Source organism: Leuciscus leuciscus (genome assembly GCF_965113295.1).
Source record: "Leuciscus leuciscus genome assembly, chromosome: 13".
Classification (NCBI taxonomy): Eukaryota; Metazoa; Chordata; class Actinopteri; order Cypriniformes; family Leuciscidae; genus Leuciscus; species Leuciscus leuciscus.
Window position 1 is genome coordinate 26,609,528 of NC_138737.1, and position 22,389 is coordinate 26,631,916.

At 38.6% G+C, this 22,389-nt stretch overlaps 3 protein-coding genes across 4 annotated transcripts; 1 reads left to right on the forward strand and 2 right to left on the reverse strand.

Moving 5' to 3' along the window:
• The first annotated feature begins 14,481 nt into the window (after window positions 1-14,481).
• LOC309512921 (uncharacterized protein) lies at window positions 14,482-16,902 on the forward strand. Its single transcript, XM_082188650.1, has 4 exons — window positions 14,482-14,776; window positions 15,365-15,432; window positions 15,573-15,616; window positions 16,693-16,902. The coding sequence occupies exons 1-4, from the start codon at window positions 14,650-14,652 to the stop codon at window positions 16,781-16,783; spliced, it is 330 nt and encodes a 109-aa protein (XP_082044776.1). The 5' UTR covers window positions 14,482-14,649; the 3' UTR covers window positions 16,784-16,902.
• Window positions 16,903-20,050: 3,148 nt separating this feature from the next.
• On the reverse strand, window positions 20,051-20,678 carry LOC309512182 (uncharacterized protein). The gene is made up of 2 exons (XM_082187645.1): window positions 20,515-20,678; window positions 20,051-20,366 (listed from the first exon to the last, which is right to left on the reverse strand). Exons 1-2 carry the CDS (start codon window positions 20,645-20,647, stop codon window positions 20,161-20,163), a joined length of 339 nt encoding a protein of 112 aa, XP_082043771.1. The 5' UTR covers window positions 20,648-20,678; the 3' UTR covers window positions 20,051-20,160.
• A 202-nt stretch (window positions 20,679-20,880) lies between these two features.
• On the reverse strand, window positions 20,881-21,889 carry LOC309512281 (uncharacterized protein). 2 transcript variants are annotated; one of them, XM_082187802.1, is made up of 5 exons: window positions 21,810-21,889; window positions 21,507-21,706; window positions 21,297-21,414; window positions 21,119-21,210; window positions 20,881-21,006 (listed from the first exon to the last, which is right to left on the reverse strand). In XM_082187802.1, exons 2-5 carry the CDS (start codon window positions 21,558-21,560, stop codon window positions 20,920-20,922), a joined length of 351 nt encoding a protein of 116 aa, XP_082043928.1. In that variant the 5' UTR covers window positions 21,561-21,706; window positions 21,810-21,889; the 3' UTR covers window positions 20,881-20,919. The 2 variants fall into 2 exon arrangements, with proteins under 2 accessions (XP_082043928.1, XP_082043927.1); XM_082187801.1 differs by having other exon boundaries at window positions 21,507-21,882.
• Window positions 21,890-22,389: the final 500 nt, after the last annotated feature.

Genomic DNA, 22,389 nt, shown 5'->3' on the forward strand with positions numbered 1-22,389 from the left:
ACGCATGTTCTCCTTTTGGCAATAGAATGGAAATCACACAAGCCAAAGTTACATTTGAGAACTCCAACTTATCCAAAGGTGAGAGAATAATATTGATATCTTTGATAAACGCACACATAAAGCAAAGGCTCTGTACAAAAACAGTTAAAGGTGAAGTACTGTATGTAAGATTTTTTTAACCAGTAAGAGTTGCGTGAAAATATGCTCTCTTTTTGCCGCAGAAACTGCATACTTCACCTTTAAAGTAAAGATAAAGAATATTTTACCTTACATTAATCATGTTTAGATGCCAAGTCACATGGTCATGACTAACCATTAAAATTTGTACAGAATGCAGTGATCTGATTAGTCAGTGCAAAGGATCCAACTAAATGGCTGACGTTAGAGCAGATGTTACAACATAAATTGATTAGAGATGATCTTGTAGATTGGAGAAGTTCAGGAGATTCACTCGATCAGTGATTTCAGGTGTGAGGAAGTGTAACAGACAGTTCAATTCGGGATTTTTTGTAATGAGATTCAAATTTGTTTTTCAAAGAGTTGATTTTAATGTTCTTGTCATTGTCTAGTCAGCTTCATTTATATAGCGCTTTATACAATACAGATTGTTTCAAAGCAGCTTCATGATAACAAACAGGAAAATAACAGAATCATTGATGTAAACAGAATTCAATTCTGCTGTAAAGCAGCTCTAAAAAAACATTGATGAGTTGACATGTTCATATCATTTTTTATTGGATAGGATACTTACGCATACTTGCGGTCCTTGGTGGAAGGCTTGAGCTCGTGACGTGACCCGAAGCCCGAAATCCAACCCCAACCTGACAGGGAACTCAAGCCGCCACACTAGAGAGCTCATAGACAGTGAGCATGAGAGACTGCAAGACTGGGAAGAAGTCATCAAGTCATCACAGCCATATTCCCATCCTTCTCCTCCTTATCCATGTTCACCAAGTATAGAGGTAGCCGTAGCCACAACGCAGAAGTCTAGTCAATCTGATCGTCAGAGACATCATTATTCACACACCCACCAGAGATGAGACCGATTCAAGGCCATTTCCACAAATATACCATTGACTTCAAATAGAAGGTGGCATGGTCGAACAAACCGTAACAGAGAGAGAGAAAAGAAAATCACATTATGGAGGAATTTCAGTCGGGCTTTAGAGCTTGTCACAGTACTAAAACTGCCCTTACAAAAATAATTAGTGACCCCAAAATAAACTCTGATAAAAATAAGGTCCCAATTCTAGTTCTTTTAGACTTAAGTGTAGCGTTTGATACGATCGATCATGACATTTTAATCAATCGTTTAGAAAAACTAGTAGGTTTTTTTTTTATTCTGTGTTAAATTGGTTTAAAATGTATAATAAAAGGGAGACATTTTTATGTTAAAATCAGACAGCATGTATCTGAGAAACATGAAACCCACTTTGGAGTCCCACAAGGAAGCTGCCTTGGTCCTTTGTTTTCATTGTACATGCTGCCACTTGGTGACATTACCAGAGAACATAATGTTTCCATAGTTACGCCGATGACACACAACTGTACATTTTTGTGAAGCCAATTGACACTGAGGCTATTAATTCGATCGCTAAATAAATGGATGAGTACCAGTTTAAAAAAATTAAATGAGGAGACTGACATTTTATTACTTGGCCCAAAAACTAAAAGAGAACTGTTGTTTAAGAATCTAGTTAAAATCACTCCTCGGGTACGACCAGAGGTTACTAGTCTTAGGGCATTATTTTAGACTCAGATTTGTTTTAACTCGCACATTAATAAGGTAACAAAATCTTCTTTATTTCTCTTAGGAAACATAGCGAAAATTGGTCCTTTTTTAAACCAGAAAATGCAGAAAAATTTATTCAAGCTCTTATCTCAAGTAGGCTTTATTATTGTAATGCACTTTTTCCTGGCCTCCCACAAAAATCAATTAACAGACTCCAGCTTATCCAAAACTCTGCAGCTCGGTTATTAACTAGAACCAAAAAAAGAGAGAACATATAACACCAGTTTTGGCTGCACTGCATTGGCTTCCTATACAATTTTGGATAGATTTTAAAGTTCTACTCATCACGTACAAAGTTCGAAATGGACAAGGACCTAACTATATTTACTAGCTCTCTCATTAATTATATTCCATCAAGAACTTTAAGATTGTCCAATGCAGGTTTACCTCCCCAACTTAGAACAAGAAATGAAAGCTGTGCAATTTTGATCATGTAAAGCACTTTGAACATTTTATGTCTGAAAGGTGCTATATAAATAATTTATTATTATTGATTATATTTGCTTTGTTTTAAAACCAATTTTTGTATAGTAGTGTTATTTTACACTACTATGTCATTACATCTATATATTTTGCTGTTTTTTTCCTCCCCTTTATTTATATTTTATATATTTAACATTATAAATATATTAACATTATATTTTATGTTTCATTGGTCTCTTACTTTGTATAAGCATGCTATGTCTTAATAAAAAAGTTAAATAAAGCAATTTTTATTTTTAAAAGTTAAGACAATCATCTTTATTTATATGGTGCATACAGATTGTTGCAAAGCAGCTTTACGGTGACAAACTGGAAGATAATGATCAATGATGAAAACAATTCAATTCTCTAAGATTCAGCTCTAAGACAGTAGTGTCATTATTCAGCTGTTCATAGTTCATTCAGTTCAGTAATTGTGTAAAGTTCATAAATTATGTTATGAGTTCAAATCAGTTGTAAAGCAGCTCTGCAGACAGTGATGCCATTATTCTGGTAAATTTTTGACAAACATTAGAAGTGGATCTTAGCAGGATTATAAAAAAGTATGACATGATCCCTTTAAATAAATGCTTTCAAATAATAGAAAACGTCTCAGGTTACGATTGTAACCTATGTTCCCTGAGAACAGGGAATAAGACACTGCGTCGATGACGCTATGGGGAATGCCCTCCACGTCTGAAAGCTTATCCAATCACGGCAATCGTTTTTGACTATGACGTCACTACTAGTGCGACCCGGAAGTATAAAAGTCGTGCCTAGAGAACATGTCTTACACTTATCGTCTGAAGGGACAGTTCAGCAGGAATCCCCGAAGCATGGCGAAAAGACACAGTGTCTTGTTCCATGTTCTCAGGGAACATAGGTTACAGTCGTAACCTGAGACGTTCCCTTTCGAAAGGGAACTTGCACTGCGTCGTTGACGCTATGGGGAACAATATACAAAAAATACAAAAAGGGTGTGCACATCCCAAACACCCAGATTGGGCGCAGGTGCAGGACAACTAAATAATATAGACAAAATAAAGAAGTGTGAAGTCCGCACACTGAAAATTACTGCTCCAAAAGAGTTTATTTTAGCAACGTTTCAGCCTAGAAACGTTGCTAAAATAAACTCTTTTGGAGCAGTAATTTTCAGTGTGCGGACTTGAACAATATACAAACCCACCACGCTGAGGGGAGTGCATGCCGATTATGGCTGTGACAGAAACGTCAGAAATGGCAGTTTCACTGAAATGCCAAAAAGCACTCCCCCTTCCGGTCACATTCCCTATGGTCACTGCCCAAGCTATAAGCCTCAAAGAGGCCTCAGAAACAACTAAGACCAAGGCCGCTCAAAGGCTTGAAACCAACAGCTTCCATGGAAGGGGTTCCTTTAGGGAACATGGCCAGGGGGTCCGAAAGGAGTCCCGTCCAGTCACTTTCTGAGTGAAAGATTGTCCTTCGATCTTCTGACCAGACTTAGGGTTCGTTTGGTATATATTTTTTGACCAAGTTCTTGGCTAGAATCAGGGAGACTCTAAGGGAGCCTGCAACGTGATGATCAGTTATTGCTAAACATCCAACTCGTTGGTGGAGCCTCCTTCAAGGAGACCTGTGAGGGCCTGCTGACTACTTGATAGTGATACTTGTTAGCAGAACTAGCCTCAGACATTTTAGGTGTTCTCAGAGAAATTCTGTGGGCCTGGTTTTCCTAGTTTACATTGCCAATGGGCAGTGTACTCAGCAGAAGTACTATCGAGGAGGCCTGTAGAAAGGCCTACAGCTTCAATTGTCAAGAGCATCAGCCCATGGCAGTGCTTAGGCTCTAAGGGAGTGTACTCAAACCAACCCAAATGGGAGGGAGTACCAGTGTGTCTCTACCTGAGCCCTAGTGGTGCAGGGTGAATAAACTAAAGCTGTGGGTAGCAAAAGCACTCTAATCATGACCCTAACAAGGGGAATACTACCAGCATAACCGTGAGAATTTTTTTTCTCTGGGTCAAGGCCTATTTATCTTGTGATTACAAGACAGTTTCATTGTTTCTCTGCTAAGCCGAAAGGAAATGTAGGTCTCAGCTATGAGGCCCTGTGTTAGAGTGAAACCAGCTTAAGGCCAAGCTGGAAAGTTATAGCTACTAATTCAGCTCTGAAGAGTGGAGGCCTCAGCACACTGCTTCCTACTCTCTCCTTTCAGAGAGAGAAAGGCCTGACACTGCCCAGAAGATACATGCATGGGAGGCTTAGAAGATAGCCTGCTAGCTATGCTGCTATTTATTCTTACCCTTGACATCTACTAGCATTTATCGCCTAATAGTAAAGGCTGGCCTAGGCTAGACGATTCTAGTAGTAAGAGGAGGCCAGTACCAGGGAAACTAGACCTAACAGAAGATAAACTGAAGGGCTGTAGCTCTAAAGAGCCTACGCTCAGATACTGAGGGGCTCGGGGGCGTGGCATGCTTCTAGCAGATCGTCATCTGCTATCTATCTAGGATCTATCAAGGTGGCCTGACAAGGGTCAACGCTTGGTGTTTTGGTCTATCTGGAGCTTTACACAAAGCGGTGGCCTCAGAATAATAACCCCCAAATGGGAGGAAGCCATCTCACACTACACAGAATTGATCTATTTGAAGCTCATCTGCACGGTGGCCTCACTAGAGAATTCTCTATGAGATGAAGCCAACCTGTACTTTACTGGGTGACCAAAGATTGGCACTACCTACTACAGGGGACGTCACTAGGATTGGAAGACGGGGGGCTTAGCCCCCAGGGTATTTGTAACTTGCGTCTATAGAAAATCTTACAGTGAATTTGAGTAAAAAACAACTATGTATATATTTAGCTGTATTTGTCTCTTCAACCCCGTTACCATCTTCAACCCTGTTACCCTAGTCTCAACCCCGTCACACCTACATTTTTATTAATTATTTTTTTAAGTTTATGAATAAGTTATTTAATGTTTGTTGAACTTAGTCAGAAAGGTTCAGAGCAAACATAAGAATACTGATTTTAGTTCAAATTCTGATGTTAAGCCACATCTTTGATCAAAAATGATAGGGTTGCTGTCACAAAAAGTGCCCATTTCAGGCTTTAGTATAGCATAAGTGTAAAATTATATGTAAATTTTATGGTGCATGGTACAATTTCTGGTAAGCTACGCTTTTTTATTATTTCAATTCAATTATTGTGATTTGATTTAATATTGACTCATTTGGATAAATATTAGGTACACTAGATAGGCGTTAATTTTTCTCAAGAAAAAACAACTCACCTAATGCTGTAAACATACAGACATATGCTGGTAGTATTATTTAAGGTTAAAAATAACTCAAATTAAATATAATGCGTTTTTTATTATAATAACAACTTTATTTAATGATATAAGTAAAAATATAATAAATATGTAATATAGAACACATATTTAGCAAAATACTCGCTATAGCTCTTTTTTTCTTGCCAACTATACAGTATACGTGCTATAGCCTATATTATGTTCATTAAATGGCTTTGAGGTAAATGTGACCTAATTGTTCTCCAGCTATGTTATTGACCTCTTCACGCTGATAAAAAACACTGATTGATCGATATTATGTATGAGCCATGAGGAATATACATTTCGGTAAGTTGTAGCCTACTGTATCTTTCAACAGTGTTCGTGTTTATTTACTATGAGCTAGTAGAGATGATCTGTTCACGTGCGCTAGGGATCTGTCACGTCACATTAACAAACGCCAAAACGGTATTTATTGTTTGAATTTCGTAATAAAATTGACAGAATCTGAGAGTTGAGATTCTTTTATATCATAAAGTAACCTGCTCTGTCTAGTCTGTCGGTATCCGTGTCCTCTTTGCTAAGGGTTTTTTCTGTGCTTGAGAAAATGGATGTGTGGCGTGAGAGCGTGTGAAAAGTGTCAATTGCGTGTCTCACGGTGAATGCGTGAGAGTTGGCAGCTCTGATACTTCTGTCCAACTTCCGACTTTTCGGCTATTTTTTGTAGCTGGATATACTGTATATCATTGGTTGCGTCTAAATATGAATGAGGATACCATTACTGATAAATCGAATTGTTATTGTTGTTCTTATTATCATTTAGGGGGGCTTAGGAACATTTTGGGGTAGCTTCAGCCCCCCTAAAATAGGCCTAATGACGTCCCTGACCTACTACATAAACCTGACGACTCTAACACAAGAGGCCTATAAAAAGGTATGCAAGCCTACGTATAATGTGGGAACTCCAGGGCCCTATTGTAATCCTATAATAAACTTCCTATCAAACAAACCCCTTAATACTTTCTAAAGAGGGAACCGAGGTCTATTGTTTTAACAACCTTTTTAATTGGACCTACCCAGGATCATCCTGCTGCTAGTAGAGCGGCGGCCTAAACATTCTCAGAATAAAAGGACTACCACCCAAAAGCTAGAAAGGGCACGCTCACTACCAAGCCCGACGCCAGACCTTCAGAAGCAGGGATGTAGTGGAGGCTAAACGCACGTAAACGCCGTTTACGCACCTCCCAAAATTTGGAAATAGCGTTTGCCCACCTCCAAAGTGCGTTTATCCACCTCTAAATTTCACGTTATTTGAGCGGACTTTGCTTTTCCAGTGCGTGATCGCCGAGCGGCACATGATTCGAGCATTTGGGCCGTTAACTACAGAGCAGAACGCGCAGCTCGCAAACACGGAGCAGAGAGCGCAGCGCGCCGAGTTGAGTAAAGTTGGCAATAAATTCACAGATTCGAACTTCCTGGGTCAATAACTCGTGAGCTAAACGTTGTTACTACACAAATAACATCTCTTTTTAATCGTAGTAATGTAGACAAGCAGCTACAACCTATTTTTTCTCAAAACGAGCTTTCCCTCACAGTGGACAAAATACATTGATCTCTATGCGCATGCGGCAGAGAGGCAGATCCGAAGGGACCGTCTGCAAAGAGCAAAACCCGAAAACAGTCAATAACTTCACTGTCACATAGTGTCATCAAAATAAGTTCACACATCACTGCTGTCCTGATGGTTATACTACAACACTTATTTTGTATAAATATCTTTTTGCATCATTTTTATGATTATTATTTATGAAAAATATTTAATAACTGCACTGTAATTCACTGTATTGTTGCCAAATTCAGTTCGCACATCACCGCTGTCCTGATGGTTATACTACAACACTTATTTTGGGAAAAAAATATTTTACATTGTATATACAATTGTAAATGTATAATTTTTTTTTGAAAAATATTAAATAACTGCACTGTAATTCACTGTATTGTTGCCAAATTCAGTTTACACATCACCGACGTCCTGGTGGTTATACTACAACACCTTGGTAGTACCATCAAATGATAGCCTATAGCGATGTCATCAGGATACACATATACCGGTAGGCAGTGGCCCACCTTACCGGGTGACCACGTCGTGGTCCACCAGAATTTATAGTTTACCCACCTCTTTTTTTACCACTACACCACTGTTCAGAAGGGTTCCGTATTGAAGGAAAAAATCATCATAGGTCCACCCTCAGGCCTGATGTAAGAAGTGGGGGAGAGGAAAGAAGAGGGGGGGAGAGGAAAGAAGAGGGGAGAGGGTTCACCCTCAGAGGAAGGAGATCCTTCACTGATGCTGAGAGAGCCTGTGCTGTATCACCTCCCTCAGATCCTTCCTTGAATCACGCCTTCTCTGCGACCTACTCCTCGGAGTAGGAGGGGTGCGAGAGGCGACGCTGAACCTCTGGCCCTGTCTCCGGTCCTTGAACCGGGATGGGCCAGAAGTCCCTGGCTGTCTGGGCATGGATTCGTACCGCAGCGGAATGCATGATTTAAATGCAGCCGAGCTTGCCTTCGCCTCTCTGAACTTTTCCACCACTATCTCAATGGAGGCGCCGAAAAGTTCAGATGGAGAAACCGGCACATCGAGGAGAAAGAAAAGCTTAAAACCCTTTTCTTTCATGCCTTCTTGATCTCAGTGTGTAGTTCACGGGAGCTGGGGAATTATGGCCAGAAAGGAACAGTTCCATCAAGCCTGCTGCGAACAGCTCCATCCCTCACGCGCTCCCACGGGCAGCTGAAGCCTCGCTGAAGCGCGCTACATAACACCCAATAGCGCTACAGGGACAGACGAGAGTGGAGATTTCTTAGAGGAAAACTCTCATAATCTGCACAATCAGGTCTCTCAAGAGCTGATTGTGCGTGCTCTTCACCCAGACAGTAAACGCACAAGTTGTGTGTGTGTCATCTGGTGTCAGATACCTGAGACACGGATCCACACACTTCTTGAAACGCTTATCACTTGCCATAATTGTTTTCTTTACCAGGTGATTGCAAATCAGTCAAAACAGTCCCTTCAGACGAAAAGATGACGTGTTCTCTAGGCATGTTCTCTCTCCCTTTCAAAAGGGAACTAGGTGCGTGATAGCCCTCGCCATGGTTGTTAAAAAAAAAAATACAAAAAATTATAATAATTGTGCATGTGGAACAAGTCAGCCTCTGTTTTCATTTCCTTAATTGTATTATCAGAAAGATTCAGGTCTCAAATATTTAACATTGAAGGAATAGTAACCCAAAAACAAATTATATCACTTAAATTTATATCATCATTACTTACTCAACCTCATGTTGTTTCAAACTCGTATATGGTTATTTTTTGTCAAAGGCTATTTTTCATCTGTAGACCCTTGATCGAATGTTAAAGTCAACCTAAAAACAAAACATCTTATATTAATACACACACAAAAGAGAAAGAAAAAAGAAGGGGCTAAAATACACTAACAGAACATTTTGTCTAAACATATATTGTGCTACAGGAGGTAAGAAAAATAGCGACAGAAGAAAGCAAATAACTAAGAGCAATTATTACAAAGAAGCTAAAATCAGAATATTAAGATACTAATGTTGACAGTGCTGAGTAGTAAGTAACCATTTTTTGAGATGAAACTTAAAAGAACCATATGTATCCAGTCTTCTAATTATTGGTGGGATGGAGTTCCATTCCTTTGTGGCTTTGAAAGAAAATACAGATGACTAAATTTACTTTTTCTGAAAGGAATAATACAGTTCCCTCAAGCTGTGACATTAACCAGGGATTTTGTAGGTTCATTTCTGACTTGTGACACACTGTTCACGTGCATAACGGTGTCATTCGCATACATTTGGATGTTAGTGTTCGGGACAAACGGATAGAAGATCATTGATATACAACGTAAATAGCAATGGACCCAGAATAGATCCTTGGGGAACACCTGTGGATATACTAAGGAAGCTTATTTATAATTCTGAACTCAGACATTCTGTGTGCGACTGGAAAAATATAATTTATCCACCTCAAAGTCTCTTAAGTAATTTAGACATAAGAATTGTGTGGTTTACAGTGTCAAAAGCTTTCGTGAGGTCAAGAAACGCCGCCCGACAACCCCACCTTTGTCTAAGAGAGATAAAAACAAAATAACTATTTGTCATCTCAGTTGAATAATTTGCTCTGAAGCCAAATGGCATTGGATGCATAGAAAATAACTAGTATTTAGATAATCAGTGATTTGCACAGCCATCAATTTCTCTGCAATCTTTGAGACTATTATGTAAAATACTAGTAGGTCTGTAATTACTAACAACATGAGAATCTCCACCTTTCAATATAGGCACTACAGCAAATTACTTCCAAGCACATGGGAACGTCCCCAGTGCATTCAAACAGGGCTTCGGCATTAACGGCATTACAAAGTAATCACGTTGAAAGGTCACGCGTGTTCCAGTTCAAAAAGGTAGTGTAGGGCGAAAAACTCCATCTCATTTTCTCTTCAAACTTCAAAATCGTCGGTTTACCTTTCATTTATTCATTTTTTTTTTTGTAAATGCTGTTTGATTTAAGGCCATTGCACACTGAAGGCCCTTGCACACTGAGTCCGAAATTCGCATCCGAAATTTTCGCACGTAAAAAAAAAAATTCGACCTCACTTTATGTCAATCACACTTGCACACTGTCTACGAAACTTTCGTCCGTAATAAAAAAATTCGGATCGGGTTCGATTTTCTGCGTTTTTCCCATCCACAGCCAGTATTTTGAGAGGTTTTTTGACAATTCAAAGCCAACGTACAAGCGAACGACAAAATCCAGAATGGCGTCTGACAAGTTGATACACTTCGTCTCACAGCACAAAGTACTGTATGAAAAACAAAAACGTGTGTGTGTGTGTCCATACCTTAGACAAACTGACAGTCTCTGTTCAGGATCGATTGGTTCACGGAAATAGGTGATGGTCTTTTTAATATGTGGCTCCAGTATCGCTAGCAAAGCATCAAACTGTTCCACTGACATTCTGAGGTAAATTTTGAATCGCTCGCGATAATTTCGCAACTCCTTGATAAGGAGGTGAAACTCTCCTTCCTCTCGGCGCAATCTCAGGATTGGATGGACCCAATATTTCCTCTTTCTTTTTCTCTTTTTAAGAAAGAGGGCAACAAAATCATCCTCACTGCTTGACGAATCCATTTAGTATTTTTTGCGTTTTTTTCCGCAAAGGTTTAATAAATACTCATCGGACTCAGTGTGCAAGGTTTCTGTGCGTGACGAATTTTACGGCTGACGAACACGAAAAAACGCATACGAAAATTTCGGACTCAGTGTGCAATGGCCTTTAGTCTTTGCACGTTCGCTTTGTAAACACTAGATCGGTACTTCCACCTGTCACGCGTGACCTTTCAACATGATTACATAATGCGTGACGCATCGAAGAGCTAGAGCAGGACCAGTATTTTTAATATATATACAGGTATATATACATATTATGGTATATATATATATATATACATACACAGACTCACCTAAAGGATTATTAGGAACACCATACTAATACTGTGTTTGACCCCCTTTCGCCTTCAGAACTGCCTTAATTCTACGTGGCATTGATTCAACAAGGTGCTGAAAGCATTCTTTAGAAATGTTGGCCCATATTGATAGGATAGCATCTTGCAGTTGATGGAGATTTGTGGGATGCACATCCAGGGCACGAAGCTCCCGTTCCACCACATCCCAAAGATGCTCTATTGGGTTGAGATCTGGTGACTGTGGGGGCCATTTTAGTACAGTGAACTCATTGTCATGTTCAAGAAACCAATTTGAAATGATTCGAGCTTTGTGACATGGTGCATTATCCTGCTGGAAATAGCCATCAGAGGATGGGTACATGGTGGTCATAAAGGGATGGACATGGTCAGAAACAATGCTCAGGTAGGCCGTGGCATTTAAACGATGCCCAATTGGCACTAAGGGGCCTAAAGTGTGCCAAGAAAACATCCCCCACACCATTACACCACCACCACCAGCCTGGACAGTGGTAACAAGGCATGATGGATCCATGTTCTCATTCTGTTTACGCCAAATTCTGACTCTACCATCTGAATGTCCAACCCGTTCTCATCGCAGGGCGTCATATAAGGCCGTTTTGTCACGTCCTTCGGCGTTTTCTGCCCACGCATATAGCACCCTTTTGCGTATAGATGACACGCACATGGCTTTCAACCAACTTCAATGTAAAACCATCCGCGATGTAATTACACGCTCAGGGCTTCGCCAGTCGTCAATTCACCTCAACATTGACCGACTGCACAGACTAAAGACGTTTTCAGCAACGACTTATGTTTGCTCTATGATTAGGATTGCCTACACCTAATATAGGAGGTCATTGTTTTCCATTATTTATCTTTTGAGAGGAGATATTCGCCATTTTCAACACCCTTATCGTCTGTGAGAGACGCTCGCGGCTTAACCACCTCCAATGGAACCCATCCGCGTTTTACAGGACGCAGTTGGACTTTGCTAGCCAATCCAAGTGCGTGATATCAGACGCTTTCAGCAACAGTAGCATGCGTAGGCTACAATTTCGTTTAGTTTTAAATAAGCCTGTGGTAGCCTTCTCAATTTAAACGTGAATGTGTGCTAGGTATCCTAACTAAAAACACGACAATATAGGTTCCATCATCCCTTAATTGCCCGCAGGAGTATATTGGCCGAATTCAACACACACCCTTTATCGTGTGTGAGAGACGCTCATGGCTTTCAACCATCAATGCAACCCACGGGCGTTTTACAGGACGCAGTTGGACTCGTTGAATATGGACGCTTGGCCAGGACCCCTTGGCGTCACACTTTAACGCACTGGGTATACCTTTGGCGTCATTTTTCAACGTGTAGGGTAGTCTGTTTGACTTCTATAGAACTCTGAACCGGAGCCTGCAGCGTTGAAATTTGACGTCTTGGGTAACACCGCAACCCGTCTGCTGTGTATGGCTCGAGGCTACAATAAATAAAAATAAAAAGGAATAGACTACAATGAATGATCTATGCCAGGGCTAGTAAAATGGCGGCCCCCAGATGATATTTATCTGGCCCTCCAACTGGTTTTTGATGTTTAAAAACCCTCGCAATCTGATATCAAAGTGCCCTCTCTGCGCAAAGGTTTAGCGCGTTCGGCAACCGCATTCAGCGATGAGTTTAACAACGCACATGGTGTGCAACCGCATTCAACGGTGAGTTTAACAACGCTCAACTGCAGGTAAAACGGCATTCAGAGGTGAGTTTAACCAAAACAACGCTCAACTGCAGGTAACTGCATTCAAAGGTGAGTTTAACAACGCTCCACGGCGTGCAAGTAAGCAGTTTAAGCGTTTTCTTGTCATAGGAACTGGTACATAGGTACACTGCTTTAACTAGAGCATGCTGGGTAACGTATTTTTATCGGAGGTTTGTTGATGTTAATAAATATATAATATGCTACGATTGTGTTCAATTAATATTTTTTTTTTTTTTTTTTTTTTTATTGATTAAATCCTCTAAATTAATAACGCTGACGTCACTGTATGGGGCGATCCCAAGGTCCATTGCGATTTCCCACTTGGTAAGTAGAAGAGTTAATTAATAGAGATGGATACTATTCTTAAATTTACATCTAAAAACTGTTGAATCAGGACAAGAAGTTGTGTTTAGAACCTTTAGATGTGTAAGGTGGCAATTTCGTATGACGGTAAATAATAGAAGGCATTATAAAAATATAGCTTGCTGCACCAAATGTGCAGGCTAGCAAAGTTAGCTAATTGAATTCAAGTTCATTTTTGTCGCATATAATCATGTATCATACTGGGGAATGTAATATTTTCAGTATTACATTAGCCCACAACTATTATCCAATGTTCAGATGAAGAACAGTTGCCAGATTGGTTTGTTTTACAGCCTAATTGTTTAAAATCCACGCAAAATTATATAATTAACACCCAAATAAATCTATAATTAACAATACAAATTAATTTATAACTACAACATTATTGTGGCTCATCACAATATGAAATGATAAATAATTTGTGTTCTTTCAGAGGCTATTTAAGGCTACTACAGTGAACAGTGCAACTGTAAAATTATTTTCCATTTCTGTCCTTTGCCTTAAAATAAAAAAAAATTCCACTTGCCCAAGCCTTTTTTTATCACACATAGATCAACCCAAAACCAACCAAATGGCTGGGAAACTATCCAATCTGGCAACATGAAGAATACTGGTGTAAAATATAAGGTGTTTGATTCTGAATTGCTGAATTGCAGGTCCTTCAATTTTGCCTGCTCTTTATTCTAATCCCCCACCACACATACACACACAGAAACACACACAATAAAGGCACTTTTAAGAGCCACGTCTGTCTTGTGTTTTTCTGTCAAGTATTACTGTAAGTCATGATGGCAATGGCAGAAACTGCAGAGTACCTCTGGCCTTATCTGAAACTGGCCATTGATTGCATACAGTTGAAGAGGAATGTTTCTTGCATTGTACTCCAACTCCATTAAATGTCCTTAAAATAAAATTGATATATTACTGATGTTTCTAATAATTCAGTGGATTTAACTAATGTCTGATAACTGCTTTTGTTCATTTCAGGTGAGTAAACTTGAAGCCAATTTTATTTATTGGTAAGCCAGATAAAAGGGCTTCGAATAAATGGGTTGCAGATATAATAACCCATCTGCACCCCACTCCTGTCACTAAAATTATTTTGGAGAAGATGCGGAGGGCCTATGAATTTATCTTGACAAAATGTAAGTAATGTTTTGATTTAGAAATTATGAATGTTTAAAATGTATATTTCTTTGTTAATATGTAAAGATTTTAAATGAAAGTAAACTTGTATTATAGCAACCTCCACAGCACAGCAACCGGAGAGTCAAATGGTGCAGCAGGCGGAGAGTTAAGCGGCGGCGGAGAGTCAAACCAAGGAGTCTGAGACTGTATTTGTTCTTAACCTTGTTCCTCTGTCTTCCCCACTCTCTCCAACCTCTCTCTCTTCTACTTCTTCTACTTGTACAACTATTCTTCCTTCACTTTCTTCCAAACTTCCACTGCCATGCTCTAAGTCTTTGCAACAAATGAAAAGGACAAACACCTCTGCCTCTTCACACTATTCTCCCTCTGTCTCTCTTCCATCTCCGTCTGCCTCTTACATTTCCACGTCTTTGTGTCAGGAAGGGCCACGTGTGAAGAACAGAAGAAAAGGTAACCTTTTGCATGGTACATCTTACCCCACACTGGTAATAAATTTGCTCCCAGTCAGAGTTGACTTCATGTAAATTTGATTCATTGGGCTAACCGGGTCATTGGTAGCCAGTTCACAGTATTTAGTTATTTAGCTGTGGCCAATGTCCAAGGCCTGTGGTTAATGTCAGTCCCTGACTTAAGGTCCTTCCACACTGAGTCTGAAATTTTCGTATGCGTTTTTCCGTATTCGTCATTCGGTGGCTCTGAATTGTCAAAACACCATTCCAAATTCTTGCTACTGATCCGAAAAACGCAGAAAATCGAACCCGATCCTATTTTTTTATGACGGCAGTGTGTAAACGTGATTGACAAAACATATTTATTCGTCGTATTTCAGAGTCAGTGTGCAAGGACCATTAAGCTAAGAGGACTTTGGGAAAGCCAATCCTGTACATTTTGCTTTCAAAAACAGGGACAAATTTACTTTGACATGAATGAAAAGTACTGCATATTACCTCACATGTGAAATTATAAATTTGAACTGATTTAGCTACAAAGCATGGCATCATGGCTTAATAAACTTTCCGTGTCTTTTCATCATTTCAGGTTGCCGAAAATGTAGTAGGCAGAAGGTTTTCCTCTTTGATCGAATAACTGGGGAACGGATAAATGAGGTAAAATGTGTTCTGTTAGGCTGCTTTCTTGTCTAAATGACTGATTCTGACCTTTCAAAGATAATAAAACAATATGTTATGCCCTAATCAGTGATTGCTAAAACAGTTAAAATAATTATTATTCGTGTTTTTGTGTGTAGGGGAAAGCCGAGTTGAAAGTCCACTGGTTGCCATGCACTGTGTGGTAAGTCATATTTTATTTATTATTTAATTCTCAGTACTCAAGCAAATAGCGATGAGGTGGAGGCATTTGGAAGAGCTAGATCCGGCAGGTAGGCCCTTGTAACCTTTAGGACATGCATTCCGATGATGAAAAATTATGGAATAGTCTTCCGAGCATTCCAAAATCAGACACACTCTCTCAGTCCAGACTAAAGACAAATATCTGGACTGTCTTTAGTCTGGACTGAGAGAGTGTGTCTGAATTTGGAATGCTCGGAAGACTATTCCATAATTTTAAAGACAAATCGGCGAATGATCTACCTCCTTGTCTTTATTTCGAATATTCTATTTGTAAGATCCTGGAATTTTGTGATTAACACAATGGATTGTAGGTAATGAGGAGCTGAACCATTCAGTACTTGCTGAGTAATTAATAGAACTCTAAAATTAGCTGACAGACAGCCAATGTATGGACAATAAAATGGTCCTGATGTGATCTGGTTTTACTGTTTCTAGTAAGTTCTCTAGTGGCTAGCTCTAGCTCTGAACTAGCTTATTTATTGAGCCTGCAGCAGGACATCCACTTGGTAATGCATTACAAAAGTAGCAGTGTTTCATGCACACATAAATTAATCTTTCAGCATCTGAAACACTTATGTGTCATAATTTAGTTGTTTCCTGTTGTACATGTGTTGGAAATGTGATTTTCCTCATCCCACTAATGACAACTTCATCCCTCAGTTTATCAGAAACATTTTGAAATCCGTAAATTGAGATGCATGGCTTTCAATGTACAGGAACTGTGTGGAACATTGTGTAACTAGAGCTGCCAGACAATTGTAGTTTAGTAAAAAGTACAATAGTTTCCTGTGAGATGCAATGTTGTATAAAAATGTGTAAAATGAAAAAACACCGTAAATTGAGTGAATGTACTCAGTTGCATTCCACCACTGGGCTTAACCAGGGTTAATGCTACTTTAACAAACATAAATACATTTCAATTAACTCTCTAAATTTAACCCAACAGGTTTTTTTTTTTTTTTTTTTTTTTTTTCTCTGTGTTCTAATGAATTTTTTTGCACTTATGATATTTTACAGTGGCAAAACCTGGGATGACACATGGGAGCCTGCCAGTGAATTCCTGCATGTTATGCCTAATTCCCCACATCCCAACCAGCTTTCAGCATGACAGCCTAGTCACCTGGACTCAAGCACCCTTAATTTCTTTTCTTTTTTTTTGTGAGTTTTTTCTTTTCTTTTCTTTTTCTTTTTCTCTTGCTTTTGTTCATTAAAGTTTTTTGCACAATACCCAGTCTCTTTTTGTGTTTATTTTCTTAATGGTGTGTAAAAAAAAAAAAAAACTTTTGCATTTTCAATAACTGCACAACAGCCAGGAAGTGTGCCATGGAGATCATAAGGGAGAAAATGAGTGCTGTTTGGCATAATGGCATTCCCAAAGGCATTATTTGTACTTTTTTTTAATTTTTTTATATAGTTTAGGTAAGTCTACTTGAACTATTTGTTTGGTATGCCAGCCATGAATACATACCACAGAATACTCCTAAAGATATTAAAATGTTGTAATCCTACAATTTCCGATATTAATTCCTTTAACATTTATAATTGTAATTACCTATTTATATTTGCCTTTTTACAAAATAATGTAAAATTAATCATGTAAATATATTGTTTTTATTTTAGGGGGCAAAGTGTTCTTCAAAGGGAAGAAAATAATGTATTTTCTGGTGGCAGCCTTGCATCTCCTGGGTTTTTTTTTTTTTTTTTAAGAAAAGAAAAATTAAAGTCTTTAAATAGTTTGGCATATCAATACATTTTGGGAAATTAGTACAAAGTGTGAGCGCAATCATCTTTAAATGTTACAGACGCATTTTATTTGATTAAGAGATTAACTTACATCTGTTTAAAACAAATACTGCATGCTAGAATAACTATCAAGAGTAATTTTCTTTCTGTAAGATCCCTGTAGGGTTACATAACATAGGTTACATAGCCTATCTTCAGTCAGAACTGGGAAGAGTCTGTTTTTTTATTTATTTATTTTTATTGCAGAACTTATACATAAATGATCATGGAAATAAAGCGTTGTTGTATATCTTTCAATGAAAAATAACAACAAAATAAATAAATATCCTGGATTTGCGTACATCAAAAGTCGGAAGAGCCTGTAAATACCATATATGGACAAGTGTGACGAGGCTTTGACGTTTCCATGGCCCCAGAAGGACAAGCTGTGGTTGGACTAACGTTTAGGTCAGAATAAAAAGCGCTCCATATCGCAAACTATGTTTTGCTTGCGTTATGTTGTCAGTAATACTGTCAGTTAACAATAAGGTATTGCTATATTGAAAGAAATTACACGTTTACCGAGATCCTAACCCTAACCCTATAGTGTAACTACACACTTCAATGAACTACAATTTACAGCGCCCGTCCCATGGACACAATGATAGAGGCTTATGGGTAATGTAGTTTAAAAACGTTTAGTAATGGAATTAAATATTTTAATACTTTGACATATTTGAGAGCCAGACTGAAATTTGGTATTTTACTGTGAGCACTTTTTAAAATGCTTTTTTAACACCTTTCCATGTATGCCAGACATCTCTGTCCAACATTATGTATTAAACATAGCATAAATAATTGTCCTACCAATTTTCACTTTTATACACTTATCAGACTTTGCATTTGCAGACTTTGTAGAATGTGCATTTTTTTTGCTCTTCCAGGGGTGCTACGGGACCCCTGGGGGAGGAAGGGCAGTAAAACCTACACATATGTACTCTCTTCATCATGGACAACAAACTGTATTGAGTCACATTTATATCTGAACATTCTTTTGCTTTCCCGCCTTTTCTATATTTACATCATGCTTGTGTTAGGTTTTGATTATATTGCAAGACTCTGAACTCGGAATACAAAAATACAGTAATATTTTACAAATGTTGTAAAATAGACCTTTTCTGAATTGCTAAAACACTAAACCTCCCAAATTCTCAATAGCCTAATCGAATTTGTCGAGTAAATCACTCTTTCTGTAAAACATTAAACAAGTTCAGGTAGTTAAAACACTGTTTGCAAATCTCATGCACTCTTTTGGCAAAACTCTAAACACATTCTCACTCACTAAAACACATTTCGCACTGACACATTTATGTTTCAAAACACTAAACACGGGCAGGCAAAAGTTAAACAACTACAACACAGTTGTCATCGTTAACACACAACTACTCAAAATTGTTCACTTATTTCTAATGATGAGACCAAACCAACTGTACATCATACAAGTCAGTTCAGAGTGCCAAACCTGACTCAAAATGTTGCACTGAATGTTACCAACAATGGATGGAAACAATATAAGAGGGAGAGGAGGAAGAAGAGTATGTGAAATAGGTGGTGAACAAAGAGGAAGAGGAGGAGGATGAGAAAGAGCAAGGTGTGAAGAATGTTGTCAAGGCTGGATCTGCTTTAGGGATTTTCCCTTTTCCTGAGATGACATTGTTATGTGGAAGAAGTCATCAGGCCGGACCAACATGAAGACATGATGCTGAAGCAGAATAAAATCTCTCTCACTGACCTTGATTCCTCTAGTTGCACAACTCTCCTGAGTGACTGTAACGCTTTTCATTTAGAGTTTTTTACTGTAACCTTTTTGTCTTTTGCAGTTGGGTCACTGTATTTTCACAGTATAAAAAGTGCTGAATATACAGACCTTCAATACTATACAATATTCAGTACAATACTATACTTGCAGTGCAGTGCAGTATACAATTTATTCACCTTACTACTGTAAGTTGTCATTACTATACTTTTTTTACGCAATTGCAAAATTTGTTTACTTAGTTACGATATACTTTTATTTCGGTAACTGCGTGTTTCGGATTCTGCTCTTCGTTTTTCTCTGTAGTGTCTAACGGTTGATCTGTAGTGTTTATAATATTGACTGATGTGTGTATGATCTGAAAGCATTGTTTGATTTGAGCACAGATAAAATGGTTTTGAGGCAATTGTTTGATTTTGCCATAAGAGTCAGATGTTCTCTGAATGTGGTTTGAAAATTTGGTTTTGTGTTTAAGGTTTTGAGAATGTGAGTTTCAAGAAATGTGTTTTAGCAATCCAGAAAACTGTAACATTATACTGTTAATCAGGTCACAGCTGATAAATCTACACAATTGAGTGGTGAAATGTTTTGAGTACCACAGAATCACATCAGTTGACTATGAAACCTGTACTAGATTACACAGAAAGCACATTGAATATTATGTTGGGGAGAAAATTATTCCTCATCATTATGGTGTTCTTCCTTATAATCTGCTTCTTCCATGTCTCTTAACAGGTTTCAATTGTTATACAGCACCCTACAGTTCAACTAATGAAAGTTACTGTACCACACAGTGCATGCATGCATGCACACATTTCTATGTATGTGAAAGAAGAGGTAACACTTTGGTTATATTTATGGTGATAAAAAGCAGATTTTATTACATGCTTTATATTCATAGTTAAGGTCATTGTCCAGAAGTATGAAAGGTGTTACTGTCTTGTAGATTACAGTCCATCATCAGATATTTCGTAGTCACTGTCGTACTCATCAGCTGAAGCACTGTACAAGAAGTTGATGTCCTCTGCTCCAGACAAAACTTGCAGGTAACAGTCTCTTGCTTGCACCTTCATTTCTCTGATTTGATGCCACTTTCTGAGGATGATGCTCTGCAGACCTTTCAAACCTTCTTCACTTAGGCCACATTGCGAATCTTAAAAGAGGAACACAAGAATATAAGACCAGCATTAGAAACTTTATAAACAGTCATCATTGTTGTGTATATTTATTAGGGCTGCCCCCTAATAGTAATCTTTGGTCGGGGCAACCCTATGTTTATGTAATTTATTACAAATACATACTTTTCATTGTCTCACTGGAAAACAAGCAGGACAGCTCTCTGAGGGTATCGGAACGAGTTGAAAGAGATTTCCAATGGTGGTCCATCTCTGCAACAAGAATCTTCTGCTCCTCCTCAAGTCTCCTTACTGACATGATGATGTCAAACGCCTTTCTCTTTGTCCTTAGATCGATAGAGTCTGGAATGCATTTATGATAAATAAATAAATAATTTGTATTAAACATCAACCTTCAAAGAATCTCTGAAATAGTATGGGGTTACAGAATGACATTTGAAGCATTGTGGGTTATGTGTCATTATGTATCAGATTTGTCAGAAGCAGTCAACAAACAGTAACAATTACAATTATTTGTGACTAAATGTATTACAAGTAATAATTTCCTCACCGTCAGCCCAATCCTTTACATCATTCTTCCAATTGGCTCGCTGTCACTGTCAATTGCGCTTTCATGGACTCTAGGTTTTGTAACTGGCTTTGCAGAGCTTTTGTGGTCTACAATAACAAACAGTGGTAAGAAACAAAAAACAAATGCTCAATGCACAGCTTCATACACTGCTAACATGCAGTACTGAACATCTAAAATTAGTTCTACTGATGTCATTACCTTTTGATATCGGCAGGTCAGTGAGATAGCCAAATTGTTGAACTTTTGCTGATTCCAGCGCATGGCCATGAGAGTCAGCAAGTCTGTGCATCCTGAAAAACAAAGAAAATATGATGTTACCATATTCCTCCTACGTATTATGTAAGGATGTAACTAGTGCAGTATGTGGTAATCTTACCTGCTTTTGACATATGCTTACTGGTTACTGCAATCCTAGATAGGAAGGCATTGCACTGTTCCACCTCCTCCCCTAGTGTTAAACCAGCACCGTCCTGATATGCCCCACTCCATTTTACCTGGTTAAGAATAAAAAAACAAAAAAAAAACAGATGTTTGCAGATGTTCAGTTTAGATAATACGATTCTATCACATAGCAACACTTCCTTACCTCGCATTTAAAATCATGGGCTTTGGCATGAAAAACCGAAAGGAATGGCTTCATGTTAAGAAGGTGCTGGAGCTCTGGAGCAGGACTCCGTGCCGACACACCACAAGCTCCAATCCCTCCTCGTCTACCTTGCTGGCAGATCTTTATGAGGTATCTCTGGCTGCTGACCACTCCCCTCCACAAACACTTCTTCCACTGAACTACAATATGGAAAATTGTTGATGAAAATAAGACTCTCCTAAACAAACTCTTCAGAAAGAGGTTATTATAGTGCTGTAGTCTAATTATCATCTAGAATTTTACATGTTTGGTTGTGTTGTGAATGTGGTCTACAAATCTTTTTACGTCTTCATCCTTGGCTATGAAGACGCCTTCAAAGATGGTCTGTTCCTCAGATCTAAAAAAACAAAAAAACAACAATTGATGATTGACAACAATTTATAACTTAAAATCTGAGATTTCTTAGTTCACATTAAAGAGCTATGTTTTCTTATTAATACAAACACTGTGATACACAGTTTGGAGTAGCTAGCAGCATTCTTGAAACGGTAATGCTTGCGGTTTCCATCAACTGAAACTGCAAGCATATCTAGGGTGCATGCAGGACAGTTGAAGGGCTCTTCCTTGCATATGTTGTCCACCTCAAATCGCACAGCCTCCCACTCAAAAAAACTTTTCAGAAAACTGTCTGCTGAGATCTTGCTTATCAACCAACAACTCAAAGATATCAACAACACTGCAGGATAGATCAATTCAATACTCACACGACCAAAGCGGACCGTTGGCTGATTCAGTATTCTTAAAAATGCTTGGCAGGACAGTCCTGGTGCCGCCATCTTCATTTCTTCAAATGAAAAAAAGACATCTGTGGCATAAACTGTGG